Source organism: Cuculus canorus, chromosome 11 (genome assembly GCF_017976375.1).
Source record: "Cuculus canorus isolate bCucCan1 chromosome 11, bCucCan1.pri, whole genome shotgun sequence".
Classification (NCBI taxonomy): Eukaryota; Metazoa; Chordata; class Aves; order Cuculiformes; family Cuculidae; genus Cuculus; species Cuculus canorus.
The window spans coordinates 1,582,545-1,599,185 of NC_071411.1; the positions used below are offsets into that span (position 1 = coordinate 1,582,545).

At 49.3% G+C, this 16,641-nt stretch overlaps 1 protein-coding gene across 14 annotated transcripts in view; it reads right to left on the reverse strand.

Moving 5' to 3' along the window:
• Nucleotides 1-13,195, reverse strand: part of DOCK3 (dedicator of cytokinesis 3) — a 167,978-nt gene extending 154,783 nt beyond the window's left edge. For all 14 annotated transcript variants that reach the window (XM_054076517.1, XM_054076509.1, XM_054076516.1 and 11 more), the window contains exon 1: nt 12,893-13,195. In XM_054076517.1, coding sequence (XP_053932492.1) covers nt 12,893-12,929 — 37 coding nt within the window. In that variant the 5' untranslated portion in view covers nt 12,930-13,195. The remainder of the gene's footprint in view (nt 1-12,892) is intronic.
• Between the last annotated feature and the right edge of the window lie 3,446 nt (nt 13,196-16,641).

Below are 16,641 nucleotides of genomic sequence, written 5' to 3' on the forward strand. Positions count from 1 at the left end.
CAATACTTAGATGATGATAGAGGCTCCATGTAAGAGTCACTGTAGTAGTTGAGACCAAAGATGGCTCAAAATTTAAGAGGCCTTTTCCCTAAAAGGAGGCGAAGGAAGGGTATTAGAACAGGGGCGAGGACGTACCTTTCCCCAACTTGAGCCATCTATGCATCGGGACTGCGTTAAGTTGTTAATTTTTAAGTATTAATTTTATGCATGTATTTAATAGTGCTTTCCACACTTTTTCTTCCACAGAGCCACCCAGACGGTTTGGAACTACACCCACTTCTAAGATCCACAGCACCCCAGAAGCCCCCACGTCACTGGGCAACACATAGAGAGTGGGTTTGAGTTGCTCAGATCTCGCATCACCAGTGCCCTCTGGGAATAAAAATAAAGAGGCACAACAGATTTCTATTCTTCTCTCCACAGTATTTACGGTTTTAGAATCTCGCAAACTACCTTTTCTGAATAATTAATTTTCCAAGATGTTAATTCTTTGTGCTTCCACATGGCAGACAGAGAAAAGTCTCCAAGCCACAGCAATGTGACTGTGCAAGAAAAAACCAGCATCGATACAGCTACCACGCAGTGGAAAAGACAGCTGAGAGCCAAGATTGAGCTTTACCTTTCTGCGAGGCAACCGCGTTGCACAATGCCGCCCACGGGCAGCACAGAATTAATACTTTCCAACCCCCCTGTACCTTCCCCGCCAAGCCTTTCAACCACAAACCTTCCTCCAGTAAAGAGGAGGAGCCCTTGCAAACACAAAATTGTGGGTTTAATAATTTAAATGACTGAAAAATATAGTTTATGAAGGAAAAAGCCCTTCCAATTTTTGTAACAAAATTAAAGGCCAGTCTGATTACATTTTTGTGGAACTGTTTGATTGAACCTGGCAGCTTCGTGGCTCGCACGGTTAAACTCTGATGGTATTTGACAAGGGAGCAGAACCACAAGGAAATTAAAATGAAAACATTTTCCTTCTATTCTACAAATACCTAAAAGAACAGTTTCACCTCCGCAGTGCACTTTCCAAGTATTTAAATGATTAATTGTAGGTGAGGGTTTCAATTATTAGGCAGAAATTAATCTGACACATCTAGATCTATTTGCAAGTCCAGGCCACATTCAGCAAGTACTTTTACAAAGAAAACCAGGAACAAACAGCAGGTCTGGCACTCCCAAAACATTCTGCAGCTTAAGTAAGATGGACAACGTAAAGGATTTGGGTGCGAGGGAGAGGGCATTCCCAATTACACCCTAAAAAACTGAAATAAAGCACCAGAGTGTTTTGCAGGGAGGGCATTCCTCGCCGTGTGCTGGTGCGGATGACAGAACAGGGCTCTAATCCGATTGGAATTGCCAGTTGCTAATGTAATACACACACACACATAAAAAAAAGATTATCAAAAGCTGATTAAAAGCCATCCAAACATTACAATCGAAGAGTAGGGATTAAACAAAAGACATGACTTAGAAGAAGGCTAAAGAATTTTTTGACCTTATTAATGGTCTTTATTAACTTCCATGCAAAACCTCAAGGAAGAAAAAAATACTTGAGAACTAAAAGGAATTTGTCACACCTCAGGTTTGGTGGGTGACCAAAATTACACCACAATTAAGTGAAGGTATTTCAGGCTGCTCCGGGAGCAATGGCAGTTGCTAGGCAGCATCTGCTCCTGTCGGAGATGCTGCTTTCTTTGTGCAATACAGAAGCCCAGCCAGGAATATTGCCACCAATGGATTATTACAAGGCAGCTTACTGCCATCACATGGCATCTGCAAAGTGCTCCAACTGCTGCCTAGCAACGCCGCCTCTTTCGACTGAGTCATACCACCACTATGAAAATATTCCTGTAAAAAAAGAAACAGATGCCTGGGAAGAAAGGTGATCATTCACTGGCAAACTGAATTATTGCTAGCACCCTTCCCCTACCCTCCAAGACAAAAATAGAGACCAGGCTCAGAAATCATGAGCCGTTTAAAATAGCGTTGCACATCCTGAGGACATGAGGTACAGCTGAAGCAACAGACCAAAACCCCACAGTGTCGTCCACTACCTTAGCTCCACTAAGGAACTGATTTTGAGCTTCTAGTTCTGCAGGCATCTATCCCAGTTACTCATCCCCTTCCTGCAAATCTGTTCCAGGTCATTCAGCTCCCGCTGTGGAGGTACAGAAGTCCTTCATCCATACATCGTGCCGTCTACGTGGGAAGTAAAGGCAGCAGTATCTCCTCTTTAAGCAGAGATGGAGGTCATTCCAGTTTCTAAAACATTTCTGCCTCTTCCCAGTACCTAAAACACTGGGAAAAACACTGCCCATACCACACGCAGCCATCCCGCTCTGCTGCGTTCCACAGTCTGCAAGCGTGAGCCAGATGTGGCTAAGCTTCACTGTTGGACTCCAGGAAATGCAGTAAGAAACCACCCAAGCTTGGAATATCCTGGAGGATGGAGATTGCAGCACCTCTCCAGGCAACCTGCTCCAGCGCTTTACAGTACGCACTGCGGAAACCCATGTCCCTCATTGTCATTTGCCACCACTGCTCCTTCTTTCACTGTGCAACTCTGAAAGTCTCTGGCTCTGTGTTGTCCATAACCGCCTAGAAAGTAGCTAACCGCACACCAGACCCCTTCTTATCCTTCTCTTGTACAGGCTGTACCACCCCAGGCCTCGCAGACCTTCCTCTCTCATCACGTGCGGCTTCCTCACATCTCCTCATCTTACACCCCACAGCGTGAGACGCGGTGCTCCAGATGCAGCCCCAAAGAGTGACGCCCCATAGGAGGAATGGCTTCCATCACCCTCCTGGTTATACCAGAACGCAGCCTGGTGTGGGGCTAACTACGAGAGAGCACCACCGAGTCACAACCACACCTGGAAAACCAGAGGTAACATCCCACAGCAGTTTGCATCCTATCCCATCTTACAATGACTGTGCCATGACTCCTGGCCCACCCGTCTGACTGCTACGTGAGTTCGTGACATGTTAAGGTTATTCGGGCGCTTACAGTCAAGCTCGTGCACTTCCCATGACGGGGAGGAAGGGAAGACCACAGCAGCTCCTTAACTGAAAATCCAGTACTTCAGCCCCTACTGCCTGCACACAAGAACTTTGTGCGGACATCTGGCAGCAGCTTACGAGACTGCTAAGAAACCTCTCAACGCACACACAAGAACTTTGACATTTTGGTAAACTATTCGCTAGTAAAACAAAAAGAATGAAATATTTGCCTGGTATAACTGAAGATGCTTTTTTTCATGAGACCTAAAGAATTTCTTACCTCTTATCTTACTTAAGCAAACATGCGTTATTTAATGCTGACGGCATCATCTGAAACACTGGGAAAACCCTCTTTTTCTCTGATTGCATCCTCCACCCACAGAGCCACTCCAGAACTGAAAACAATGAGATCGGTGTTGCAGTTTAGGGCCTTGTTGCGATCAGGAAAGTTAGAGAGAGAAGCCGGTTTTCTACCTCTGCTTCCCTGGAGACAAAAGAGAAGCTGTTCTTGCAAGACCAATGCTTCAAGAGCAACCTTCCTTGTGGGGAAAACCCTTGGAATGCAGAGATAACCGGAGAAACAGAAAAAGCAAAACTCCCAGAGCAGTGCAACTCTGTTCATCATTCCGATCAGACCAAGGTACTGAAAGGGAAGAGCCAGTGGGCAGAATGGAGAGCTGCAAATCGCCGCGCGGATGACTGAGCAAGGAGCTGGCAGCGGCACACGCGCTCCACGCGGATGCTCAGCTGGGCGGCCGGCAGACAGCAGGCCCATCGGCTCCAGAGCCGGCCGGCCTGCGCCCCACGCCAGCTCTCCCCATGCTAAGGCGGCATCACCAGAGGAGCGGCCATCAACACAGCCTTCAGACGGACACACGGACCGTTCACCCTGTCACTCGAGGGCACTCCATTTCGTACAGTCAGCAACGGCAGATGTCAGGGCAAAATTATCCCGCAAAAATGTGGATCCTGCCTCACTAAATGCAGTGAAACTAGGCCGCTGCCTCTTTGGTTTATCAAAAACTGAGCTGCAAATCATTCAGTCCCAAGAGAGAGGATGTCAGACAGAAACGGGGAGCACTGTACCATGTAGACCAAAGTCTATATAGGGGCCTACAGGAAAGCTGGGGAGGGGCCTTAGTCACGGAGTGCAGGGACAGGACAGTTTTAAGCTGAAAGAGGGGAGAGTGAGATGAGATCTTAGGAAGAAATGTGTTCCTGGGAGGGTGGGGAGGCCCTGGCCCAGGTTGCCCAGAGCAGTGGTGGCTGCCCCATCCCTGGAGGGGTTCCAGGCCAGGTTGGATGGGGCTCGGAGCCCCTGATCCAGTGGGAGGTGTCCCTGCCCATGGCAGGAGTGGGACTGGATGGGCTTTGAGGTCCCTTCCAACCCAAGTCATTCCATGATCTCATTCATAAACACATTTAGAGGGAAGTGAGAGTCCTCCACTGTTCCAATCCACAGAAATAAGAGATTTCCAGAACAATAAGCCACCTACCAAAGAACACAGAACTAAACCAGCATGCTGAGTAGCTCACAGACTGATTTCCAACATAATGAAAACAAACCAATTCACCACTCCATCAACTACCCACTGCCAACACTAGAAGCCTTCAGCGCATAAGCTTCCTTACCCTGTAACATCCAGACAAATCTTTGTTCTCATTTCAGAGAGAAACCGGTACCAGCTCCCCTCTGAAAGCAGAATGACCTGCTTTTCACCACCAAGAGTTAGCTGGCACCACTTGTCAGAAGCTTTTATTAAGGCTTAATATCCAGAAAGACTCAAGAAAAGAAAACGTAGTCCAGTGTTGAAGTGGGACAAGAGGGAAGTCTTATCCTTAAGCTAAGTAATCGCTCACAACTATACTGAAAGCATTTGGTCTGCTCAAACCCGCCGTTACCAATCTTCCCACTACCCTCAGTAAGGTTTAACCAAAGACTCGTTGTTTAAACAAACACTAAAATATCACTAAGAGGAAGGAATTGCAGCTAGAAAAAAAATCTTAAGAGATGATTTCAGGATCCAGAAGAGATCATAAGGTAAATTTTGACATGGAAGAACCCCAATGGGGGGTTGATAGTAACATCAGTCATTTGAGTGAGACATTTAATCTCTTTGCACTGAGGTTCAGAGAACACAGACTGTGGAATGGAATAACATAAAGGGTAAAGCGTAGTGATATTAAGGCTTACTCATAACTTAAAAACAATCTGTGGAAAGACTGCTGTCAATTGCAACCAGGTTTGAACCAAGATCCTACTAGATGCTTCCTTCAGCCTCTTCCTCAGTGAAAATCCAGCTAAGAACACAATAATTCACTATAAAAACTAACACAAATTTCTCTGAAGCAGAAGAAAAAGTTGCATCAGGCTCTTTCACGGCTGAATAATCTTCCAATGACTCTCCATTCTTCGGTCAGTGTTTTCACATCCACGTATGAAGAGAGCTCCCGTTCCTCAAAGGCACAAATCAATGAAACACGCACGGCCACCGATGACACAAGTTTTTCGAGTTTGTCAGGGATTTACAGCTCTTCCATCTAAGAACTATGTTCCAAATGACTGTTGAACACATTAATCAGAAAAGTTTGTGTATCTACACGTCATTGTGCATATGAAAAGAAAGATCTTGTCCTCATTCCCAATTACCCCCCTTCTGTGGGCTTTAAACGCCACCGAATAGATGGTAGAGAATTTTCTAGATCACAAGATCTGGTAACAGTTCTGAGACATTTCCCTGATGTTTACATTGGGCCCAGATTTCGAAGTTCAGAACTGCTGAAAAGAGAAGCTTTGCAAGCCAGTGAGCATCAAGTCCAGCTGAGCTATGCCACCGCCTGTAAGGCTACCGCCAGAAGGATTAATAGAAACTCCAAGAAAAAACTCTCCTCTTCGTTCAAACAACTGCAAACCACGGCCTGCACCACTGCCTCATACTCACACACCAAATTCCTACACCTTGAACTGTTCAGAAGAGAAGCAACTTGAAATCTCCTCACCGATTTCAGTCTGAAGAATCTCCCTTCCCGTACTAAAGGCTCGACAATCAACTCAAACTCAAAGCATACCGATAAGAAACTCCCCAAAGTTACCTACATTTTCCAAGAACCAGGAGCGCTGATACCTGCTGCGTTAAAAAAGAAAGCAAAACAACTTGTGCCTGGAGTAAACATGAAAAGCCTGGTTTCCTACCAATGGATATTCCCGTTGCCATTCCCTGTTTCACCAACAGTCCCATGACAAAGCAAAGCAGCACCATCAGCCTTTTACTCTTCCGCTACCCGCAGCCCCGTCCCTGGGCACCCTGGGACTCAAGCTGTATCAAGAAGAGTTCTGATAGAACCTTATCATCCAGTCTTCCCAGTAAGTGAGGAGCGGCTCATCTGCACCCCCACCTGCAGGAACTCCAGGAAATTCTTTCTTCCCCAGCCAGGTACCAATGCCCATCAAACCTGTAGGAGCCGAGTGCCTCAAACCGCCAGCTCTCATCACAAAACGCCGCTCCTTACTGGCTGAGAGGTACTGTTAGCTGAAGACAGAAAGCCCGAACGCTTAAAAATTTCCACCCTTAGGAAACCAGTCTAAATATAAAATCCTTTCTGTGCTGTGGATAAGGTCAGAGGCACAGCACTTTTGCCCCCTTCTACTGGCAAGCAGCTGAAGTCCTGAAGGTCTCCACTGAATACAAAATATGGCATAACTACAAATAAATGGAGAAAATTCCTGTCAAAGCCATCCGAGCTTCACAAGTTAACCCTGTACTGCAACACTACCACTTCCGACTCCAAGATCGCGCCTACATTCCCACACAAACCACATGATAAACTGCTAAACATACCCATCCGATTGCTTCCCTTTGCAGGTTCAAAATTTAGCCTAATTTCTACTGTAAACGTACTTGTAGACAACAGGTATTTGGATGATCTCAAACTAGTAATATCTTAAAGATTAATTATCACCCAGCTCTGCAGAGCAGGTATTCCCATGAGTAACCACAATGGGTTTTGGCTCGTCTTTTCTGAATAAACGAGCCAAAATATATTACCTCTTCCCACAAACATTTTATCCATCTCCACGCTATCTCATCAACTGCAGAAACACAGAGGGACCCCAGACTGAAAGGAAAATTACCCACTGTGTTAAAATGACACCTCCTTAAACTTCCCCATCTATACCGAAAGCCTCCGGTCGGGTGCATCCTGGGAGTCGCTCTTTTCCAGAGACATCTCAAGGTGTGAGTCATTCTTCAGTCAAACAACTCACAGACATTTCCTTTATGACCCAACTGACAAATTCCTTTGTGCATTTTTAAGTCCTAAGGGTAAAAAAAGGAAAAAAAACCAACCAAACAAACAAAAAAGGCCCTTAGGGGAATAATATTGAATGGAACTAAAAATGACTTCAATCCACCTATCACCCAGTTTTTGTGACTAGTAACTAGGGTCCCCAGGTACTCCCACCCCTTCCCAAAGCCGCCTGGCATGGCACATCTCCACACTCAGCTCTGGTTGCAAGCCAGGTCCCTACAGAGCGCCCTCGCTCACCTCCCTCCCGCTGCCAACAGCGATGGGTTCTACCAGAGAGAAGATGAAATACGTGTTGTCCCACAACACAGAGCCCAGTTGCAATGATCCATGCTGCTTCCCACCTTAATGAAGATGGACTTTTTCCTCTCTCTCCAAAACTTTTCCCTTTAAGCCTGTGACAAACCGCCTCGGTGACACAGAGACACCGCGATACCGATCAGCTTGGAGCGCTCCCTCGGTCAGCAGCTGCCTTCTCCACAAACAGGTAGAAATAGGGCAGCGAGCCAAGAGACCTGGTGAGGGAAGGCAGACTTCTCATGAGCTCTGCAGCCCTGTTTGTCCAAACACAAACATGGACCAGGAAACACGGAAGCCAAGGTTTAGTGACAGGGTGGAAAAAAAAAAACCCTAAACCAAAAATCAAGGTATTGATGAGAAAGCAGGAGCCGCAGCACAGAACTGTAACCAAGATCTAACCACGTTCCATCTGTTCCTAGGAGGAGCACAGGCAATATTAGGTACATGTACTCGTGCTTAGGGATTTACTTTTCATCGCCACCAATTAAGTGGTGAAAATATAGATAAAAAAATTCATTGTAAATAAAACAATTAGCACATTTTCACACTAATTCTTTGAATAAACTGAGAGCAGGTGCTGTTTACGCAGGCAGGTTTTCCTCCTTCTCCATGATTTCACACGTATTTAACGTGGTCAGTCAAACAAGTACAGGATTAACTACATCTAAAAAAAAACCAACCCAAACCCACTTGCTTGACAATCACCTAAATGTGCTGCTCGTACAACAGTGAAGGGGCAGAAACCAACAGCCTAATGAAATACATAATCAGCTCCCACACATTTGCCAAATTTTAATTAACTGTTATTTACTAAAGAGTTCTCTCTGCTTCGCTTTTTCTTTTAGTTCATTACAATTTAATACTTGCTTTAGAAGGCTAATAGAACGAATTGGATCACTTTAATAAATATTTTCTTAGAGACAGAGACTGCTTTAAAAACATTAAAACACTAGAGGGCTGGCGAGCTCGTTATCCTCAATAATCGGTTTAGAAACCTCACTAATTGTTTTCATAACTGGTTATTGTAAGCACCTGTGGAAGAGCCCTTTGCCTCGCAGCAGCAGGGATGGAGTTTGAAACTCGCAGCAGTAAAGGCACCGAAAATCAGCATTTCCAAACAGGAGAGAAGGGAATTACCCACAACAGGTACCAGGTGGAGGTAGCTGTGAAACACAAGAACATCAGTGTTTTCAGGTGAGTGTTTAACTTAATTATTTATTTAGAAATATCCTGAGCAGTCTTTTGCTATCTTTGTTGCATGAGTATCCAGTGACCGGCAGAGAGCCGGGCAGTACCAGAGCGCTCTGCACCTGAAAGCATTGAAAACTTCTTTAATGGCAGCTGGGCAGGCAGAGAGAACTTCAGCAGCACCAAGAGCCACTGCCCTCCACCTCAGCCCATTTAACGAGGCCTCCTGTGGTCCGTGTAGCTGCAAAGGAGAATCTGCCAAGAGGCTCCGACAAGCGGACAAGATGTCTCTTGCCTGAACTCCCTGAAAGCCGAAGCCCTTCTGTGCCCACAGGCTGCGAGAGGGACCCTGGTGCCTCCCTGCAGGAACAGCTTCTACGAATTCTCATCTCTGATGCAGCTGCCCACGTAAGAAGAAAACACAACGTACTTCCAAGAAAGAGAATAGTATCAGAATTAAGCACTTCATCTCAAACTTCCACTTCCCTGGATACAGGCGATACTGCAGAGGCTCCGGTGCCCAAGCATACCTTCCGATTTCATCTGAAAGCTCCTTCTGGCATTCCAGTGGCAAAAACAGGTGGGTTTTTTTTCCCCACTCAACTTATATTGGCAGGGACATAAAGTCTATCACCTAAATCCAAAGGCGCATCAAAAACATTCCACGATTTAACAAGAGCACAGAGAAAGTACACAGGGTTTTTTGGGTGGACGGCAGTAAAAATAAAAGCAAACTACTGAAGCCCAGGGCATAACCTCGTACCAGGAGCTCATGCCAAGAAAAGTACTTTTGCACATAGAATTTTATTTGGGAAATCAGGACAAGTGGTATCAGAAAAAAATATAGTCTTTTTCTTTTGTTTCTTTGCTACTGCATCTCCTATCAGCAAATCTCAAGGTCTGCACGTTCTATAGACTGGTTTACCCAAAATGCACAAAAATGAGCTCTCCACAAGCAATGACTCATCTACTTCCAAATAAACTCGTACCCTTTCCTCACCTCTAGTACCTGAACTCCAGCCATAAGTAGCATTTTTCACCTATTCTCCCTCTCTGGATGATTACCAAACCAATTTCAATTACACAAAAAGTAATTAAAGCTACCCAAGATTAAAATCAAACTTGCCTAGAGATGACCAAAACTCTTAAGCATTAGCTCAGACCTCCCTACGCGTGCGCTGTCTGAAGAAGAAAACCCAACACCCCAGGAACATCCTGGAGCCCGCAGACTATTCATTGGCGTGACGCTTGTTTCCATTCACGGCTCGCTCTTCCGGATGCCTCTTCCACACTTGTTTACAACCTGAATGGAGATTTCCTTTCTTTTCCTCCGTAAAAAAAAAAAATTAATTCACCTACTTTTCCATCCTGTATTTGAGAGCACAGGCCTAACGCAAACAAACACAACTCTGGCTATGAAACCCTGCAGCACAGCGGAGAGAAGCGGCGGCAGAGACGGGACAGAGGAAAACCAACCAGACCTGGAAAATGAGCTTTTTCTGAGGCATCTCTTACAATTCCACCAGCAAGTTCAGCGCTGGGACAACAGAGGGGGACTTTCACCGGCAGGGAAGGGATGAGCGAGTGTGGACACCTGGACATCTCAGCTGAGATGTAACGAAGCTCATTAACTTCATCTGCTGCCAATATTGCAGCAGCTGTGGGTAAGGACTCTCATTTATGGCACCTGCGTGCACTGCCCGCGCCCACAGGGTCACACCCAGCACACTGTATTTCACCTTTTTTTAAAACAAAAATGAATTCCTTGATTCTTCTCTTCATTGGGAATGTTCTGAGCAAGATATGTATTGCACAAGATGAAAAAAAGAACAACTACTGATACATTTTGGTGTTTGTTGACTACATGCTCAAAATGCACCATAAATATCAGACTTTTTAACGGCTCACAAGTCAACTGTCGAGACCCCACCGTAACAGAGCAGAGTAACAGGCTCTGGAGCAAGCACCGCTGGTAGCTTTTTAATTATTTTCTTACGTTCATCATCACTACAGTCTGTGGGACTTAAAAATCAATATCAACAATTGATAACTGTAAATTTAATGGAGCATTTAGGAAAGTAATTGGGGCAGAACACCTACTTGTATCATTATGCATGTCAATAGTTTTTAAAAAATAGTAAAAAAAAAAAAAAGAAACCGTTAAATCAAAATAGAGAGAAGTGAAGTTGAAGTCTGCCCTCCTCTGCATTTTCTGCTCTGATGGGAAACGACTGCGCACTAAAACGCACCTCAGACCCCAGCGATGCCCTCACGCACCGGATCCTCGCACAGCGGGCGCTGAGCTGACACAAGGGACGCTGCGCCCCACGCAGCCCGGGGGTGTTCTTGGCAGAGCCCCCACCACCCAGAGCCCCCACCCAGCAGGGTCCCCATCCCTCGCATCCCACTGCCAGGCTGTCACCGGCAAAACCCCCATCACCCAGAGCCCTCCATCTCCTGAATCCGACCATCACCGCACAGACACCCTGCACTCCCCATCTGGGGGGTCCCCGTCCCCTGCATCCAAGCATCACCACACAGACCCCTCGAACCCCCCATCCCGGGAGGGGACCCTGTCCCCTGCATCCCGCACATCACTGCACAGACCCCTGTGATCTCCATCTGGGGGGGTCTGTGTCCTCTGCATCCCACACATCACTGCACAAACCCCCCATGTTCCCCATTCCGGGGGGGGTCTGTGTCCCCTGCATCCCGAGCATCACCACACAGACCCCCCATGCTCCCCATTCCGGGGGCGTCTGTGTCTCCTGCATCCCGAGCATCACTGCACAGACTCCCCATGCTCCCCATTCCGGGGGGGTCTGTGTCTCCTGCATCCTGAGCATCACTGCACAGACCCCCCATGCTCCCCATTCCGGGGGGGTCCGTGTCTCCTGCATCCCGAGCATCAACACACAGACCCCCCATGCTCCCCATTCCGGGGGGGTCTGTGTCCCCTGCATCCCCCACATTGCTACATAGACCCCGCAAACCCTTATACCGGGGGTGTCCCTGTCCCCTGGATCCAAGCATCACCGCACAGACCCCTCGAGCCCCACCTGGGGGGTCCCCGTCCCCCGCATCCCGCACATCACCGCACAGACCCCCGCGCCCCCTAACGCCACAGCGCCGAATCCGCTCCCTCCCCTCCACACAAACAAGATCACCGCAAACCACAGATTAAAACCGGGAGGCGGGGGGGGGGGGGGGAAAGGAATCGCACGCTTAAGTAGATTAAGGGCTCCGCGACTCGTTTGCTGATTATTTGTGCGACCAGAAACTCCGCTTTTTTTTTTTCCTTCCCCGTGGAGAAAAACGCTCGTGTGATAACGCCAAAGGGGGGGGGGGCACTGACCGCGACCACCGCCCCGCGGGGACACCGGGACAGGGGGAGAAACGGGGGGCGAGGAGGGGGGGAGAGGGAGAGGGAGGATGGGGGAGAGGGAGGGGAGGAAAGAGGGAGGATCGGGGAGAGGGGGAAGAGGGAGGATGGAGAGAGAGGGAGAAACGGAGAGAGGATGGAGGGAGAGGGAGAAGGAGAGAGGATGGGGAGAGGGGGAAGAGGAGGAAAGAGAGAGGATGGAGAAGAAAAAAAGGGAAGAGGGAGAAAGGGAAAGAGAGGAAGGATGGGAGGAGAGGAAGGATTGGGGAGAGAGAGGGAGGATTGGGGGATGGCGAAGGGGGAAGAGAAAGGGGGAGAGAAAGAGGGAAGGAGAAGGTGGGGGGATTCGGCTGCTGCGGGAGTGGCGGGGGGAGAGATGGAGGAGGCAGCCCCCCAAGTCCAGAAGCTGCGGATTGGGGGCAGCGCTGGGGTTCGGCTGCTGCGAGGAGGGAGATGGGGGAGAAGCGGAGGCAGCCCCCCCCCCCCCATCCCCGGTGCAGCCGCTGCGGGAGGGGGCGATGAGCGAGGTGATTGCGGGGGGGCAGACGGCGGGTCCCGGCGCTGTGGGGAGGGGGTCGGGGCAGCTCCGGGCCCAGCGGCCGCGGGGGGAGGGGGTAGGGCTGTCAGCCTCCCGGTGTCGGATGCTGCGGGAGAGGGCGGGAGGGGGGGTGAGCCCCCAGGTGCGGGGGGTGCGGGGGCGTCCGTGCCAGCACCTACCCACGCCGTATTTCTCCTCCTCGGTGGGGCTCCACATGCTGCTGCGGCGGCCGCGGCTCCCCTGGGCACGGCCGGGCGCTGCTCATCGACCGGAGGCTTCTCCTCCTCCTTCTCCTCCCCCCCCGCCCCTTCCCCCTCCGCGGGGGCGCTGCGGTGCCGCTGCCGGGGCGGGTGGGGAGGCGTTGGGAGGCGGCCCCCCGCCCGCTCGGGCAGCAGCACCCGCTCCGCTCGGCGCCTGTCCGGGATGCGGCTCCGCGGAGCGCGGACGCTGCTTCCTCCCCTCCTCCTCCTCTCTCGCCGCCGAAGCGCTCGGTGCGCGCCCCCCTCCCGCGGAGCCCCGCGCGCATGCGCAGAGCGCGCCCCCCCCCCCCCCCCGCCTCGCGCCGCGCGGGGGCGGCAGCGCGGGACCCGCACAGAGCGGCGCGCGGGACACGGCGGGGCCGGGCAGCCCCGCACCCCCCCGGCGGGCGCCTCTGAGCCCACAGCCCCGCAGGGCTCCGCTCCGCCACCTCGGCGCAGCCCCCGGCCCGGCGGAGGGACCGGGCAGCGCCTCAGCGCGGAGCCCCCGCGGCGCAGCCCCCTGACCCGGAGCGGCCCGGCGGGCGGTGCGGAGCCCGCAGCCCCGCAGTGCGGAGCCCCCGCGGGACCGGGCAGCCCCGGGAAGGCTCAGCCGCTCACGCCCCTCCGAACTCGGCCCCGCGCCACGCTCTTTTCTTTTCCAAACGGAAAAGAACGCTAAAATTGTTGGATGAGAACGGAGCGAGGGGGACACGGAGCCCCCCGTGACCCCAATCCCGGCCGAGGACAGCGGCTGCTCCCGAGAACCTCCGCAACCCGGGACTGGAACAGGTCCTAAAACCTGGAAAAATCCCAATTCAGGGCAGGTGAAGGGAAGAAAATGCTCTCGTCCCGCCGTTATAAAGCCCAGCGCTGGGATATCCACAGAGGGAGATGGCCCCAGGGACGATGTTCCCACCTCGAACCCCAGTGTCGGACCAGGGCGGTGGGTGTGTGGCTCCTACGGCTTTGACGAAAACCTTTCCAAACGATCTCAAACAGTGGAAATTAAAGTAAGCACACTTAAACTGCTTAATGAGTTATTAGCTTCTAAAAACACCGGGGAAAGAATGGATTTTACTAAATGTACAGTAGCAGCATTTAAGGTTGGCATTTGAGTAGGAAGAGAATCAGGGAATGCTCTGAGCCCTCTACCGCTGGCACCATCAGCAAGATCACAATTTGCCTCATACTGCAATTTAATTGTATTTCATTAATTTCCAAAGCTCCTAAGGAGCTGGCAAACTTTGTAGGGGCTGCACAAGGAACAGCTACCCACAATGTGAAGTACTTGTTGGATTTCATCTCTGAGTTCATCCTTCATTTCTACTCTTTCCATAAAACCTGAATTGGAATTCCTCATAGTGGACTGAAACTGAAACGTGTCATTGAAAACTTTACATGTAAGGGAAATTTGGATCAGTGCAAATATTCTGCCAGACTAGAGATTCTTCTCTTTTGCCTTCCTGACACCAAAACAACAGAAACCAACACTTTTCATACAGAAACCTTTGTAAATAGAATCCTAGAATAGTTTGGGTTGGAAAGGACATTAAAGCCCATCCAGTCCCACCCCCTGCCATGGGCAGGGACACCTCCCACTGGATCAGGGGCTCCAAGCCCCATCCAACCTGGCCTGGAACCCCTCCAGGGATGGGGCAGCCCCCACTGCTCTGAGCACCCTGGGCCAGGGCCTCCCCACCCTCAGCGTGAAGAAATTCCTCCTTATGTCCAGTCTAAATCTGCCCCTCTCCAGTTTACAGCCATTGCCCCTCGTCCTGTCGCTACAAGTCTTTGCAAACAGTCCCTCCCCAGCTCTCTTATAGCCCCTTCAGGTACTGGAAGGTCGCTATAAGGTCCCCTCAGAGCCTTCTCTTCTCCAGGCTGAACAACCCCAACTCTCTCAGCCTGTCCTCCTATGGGAGGTGCTCCAGCCCTCGGATCAATCCTTGTAGCCCTCCTCTGGACCCGTTCCAACAGCTCCATCTCCTTCTTATGTTGAGGATTCCAGAACTGGACACAGGACTCCAGATGAGGTCTCACAAGAGAGGAACAGAAATCCCCTCCCTCACCCTGCTGGTCACGCTGCTTTGGATGCAGCCCAGGACACAGTTGGCCTTCTGGGCTGCGATGACAACAATGACTTCATGTAAAATTTTAGGATCACACCAAACTTGTAACTTCAGCTGTACCCCACACTTTTTATAGCATATCTGTTCTATCGTTATATAATAAAACAGAGTGAAAGTCATTGATTTGCACTACAGAACTTAGGTTGCTGTGGAAACCTTCATTATTTATTTTTTACCATGCGCGAGTAATGTCTCGGCACCGCACGCAGACAGCTTTCTGTTTGGATTTTTGTTTGGTTTGGGGCTGTTGGTTTTTGCTTTGCTGTGTACAGCGCAAACAGAAAGTGGCCGATGAGTAAGCGTGTCTGTGCATTATTGATTTAGAAAAACCGACTTATTGAATCGCACCTTAATTCATATTCACATTTAGGCATATATATTTACAATACCTTCATTACTTCCCTTACGGAGGCCTCCCACAGCATGCAGAAACAGCTTTTTGAGGAGACAAAACCTGACAAAGTCATTGAGTTGCACCTGCTGGAGAGAGGCTGCTGTTGGGTTTGGGAACTTGGGGGTTTAATATCTACTTCAATAATAAATACCTCTCCGTCTCTTACTCACACTTCATGCGCAGAAATCCTATGTGGTGACAGGAACTGGTTAATTCTTCCAGCTCTCCACCTCTTCGTTCTACAGCCTCGGCACTTCACCCTCTGCCAAGTTGACCAGGAGCAAAACAGAGACTTTTCCTGCTTTAGAAAACACACAGCAGAGTGTCTTTTTCAAAATACAACCACATCTGAGTTGATTCCTCCCGTTAAAGTAAACAGGGAATGAAGGTGAACTTGGGAAGATAAGGCAAGAACTTTGCGAGGTGAGATAAACTCCAAGAAGGACACAAAAAAAGTTGGCAGAATGAGACCTGTGACAGTAACCAAGAAATACAATTGTAATAATAGTAATAAAGATCATGATAATAACTAATCAAAGCAATCAAGAAACATGTTTAAAGGAACTGTACCATTTGTGTTTCCTGATCATGGATGTGTAAACAATTGCATTAACAGCTACGGCTATGCTGATGATGAATTACTTTTGCTTGAAATACAGGAGATACTATTACGTATTTATTCCTAACGCTTTCCTGCGCCGCTGGTGGCGATGCCTGTTTTCAAACACAGAGTCACCAGAGGGGTCTATGACCCACTTCAGGAAGAAAAAAATCTCAGTGTCATTTACTACAGAGTCAGTGGAACGCCAAGTTTGCATAACTTAATGTTACCCAATATATTTACATCTGTTCCACTGACACGGACACTCACCAGTTTAATGAGTCTCTGATTGCCTCCACATAAATACCGGCTTCAGTAAATATTCTTAGCTGAAGTGCAGCAGATATCAAACATCCCACCCCGTACAGGAGGAGGAGGCACTGATGCCCAGGCAGCGAGTTGGAGTTCAGGATTATGAGGACAGGCTGAGAGAGTTGGGGTTGTTCAGCCTGGAGAAGAGAAGGCTCCAAGGAGACCTTAGAGCAACTTTCAGTACTGAAAGGGGCTACAACAAAGCTGTGGAGGGACTGTTTATGTGATTTTTAAGGTCCCTTCCAACTCAAAC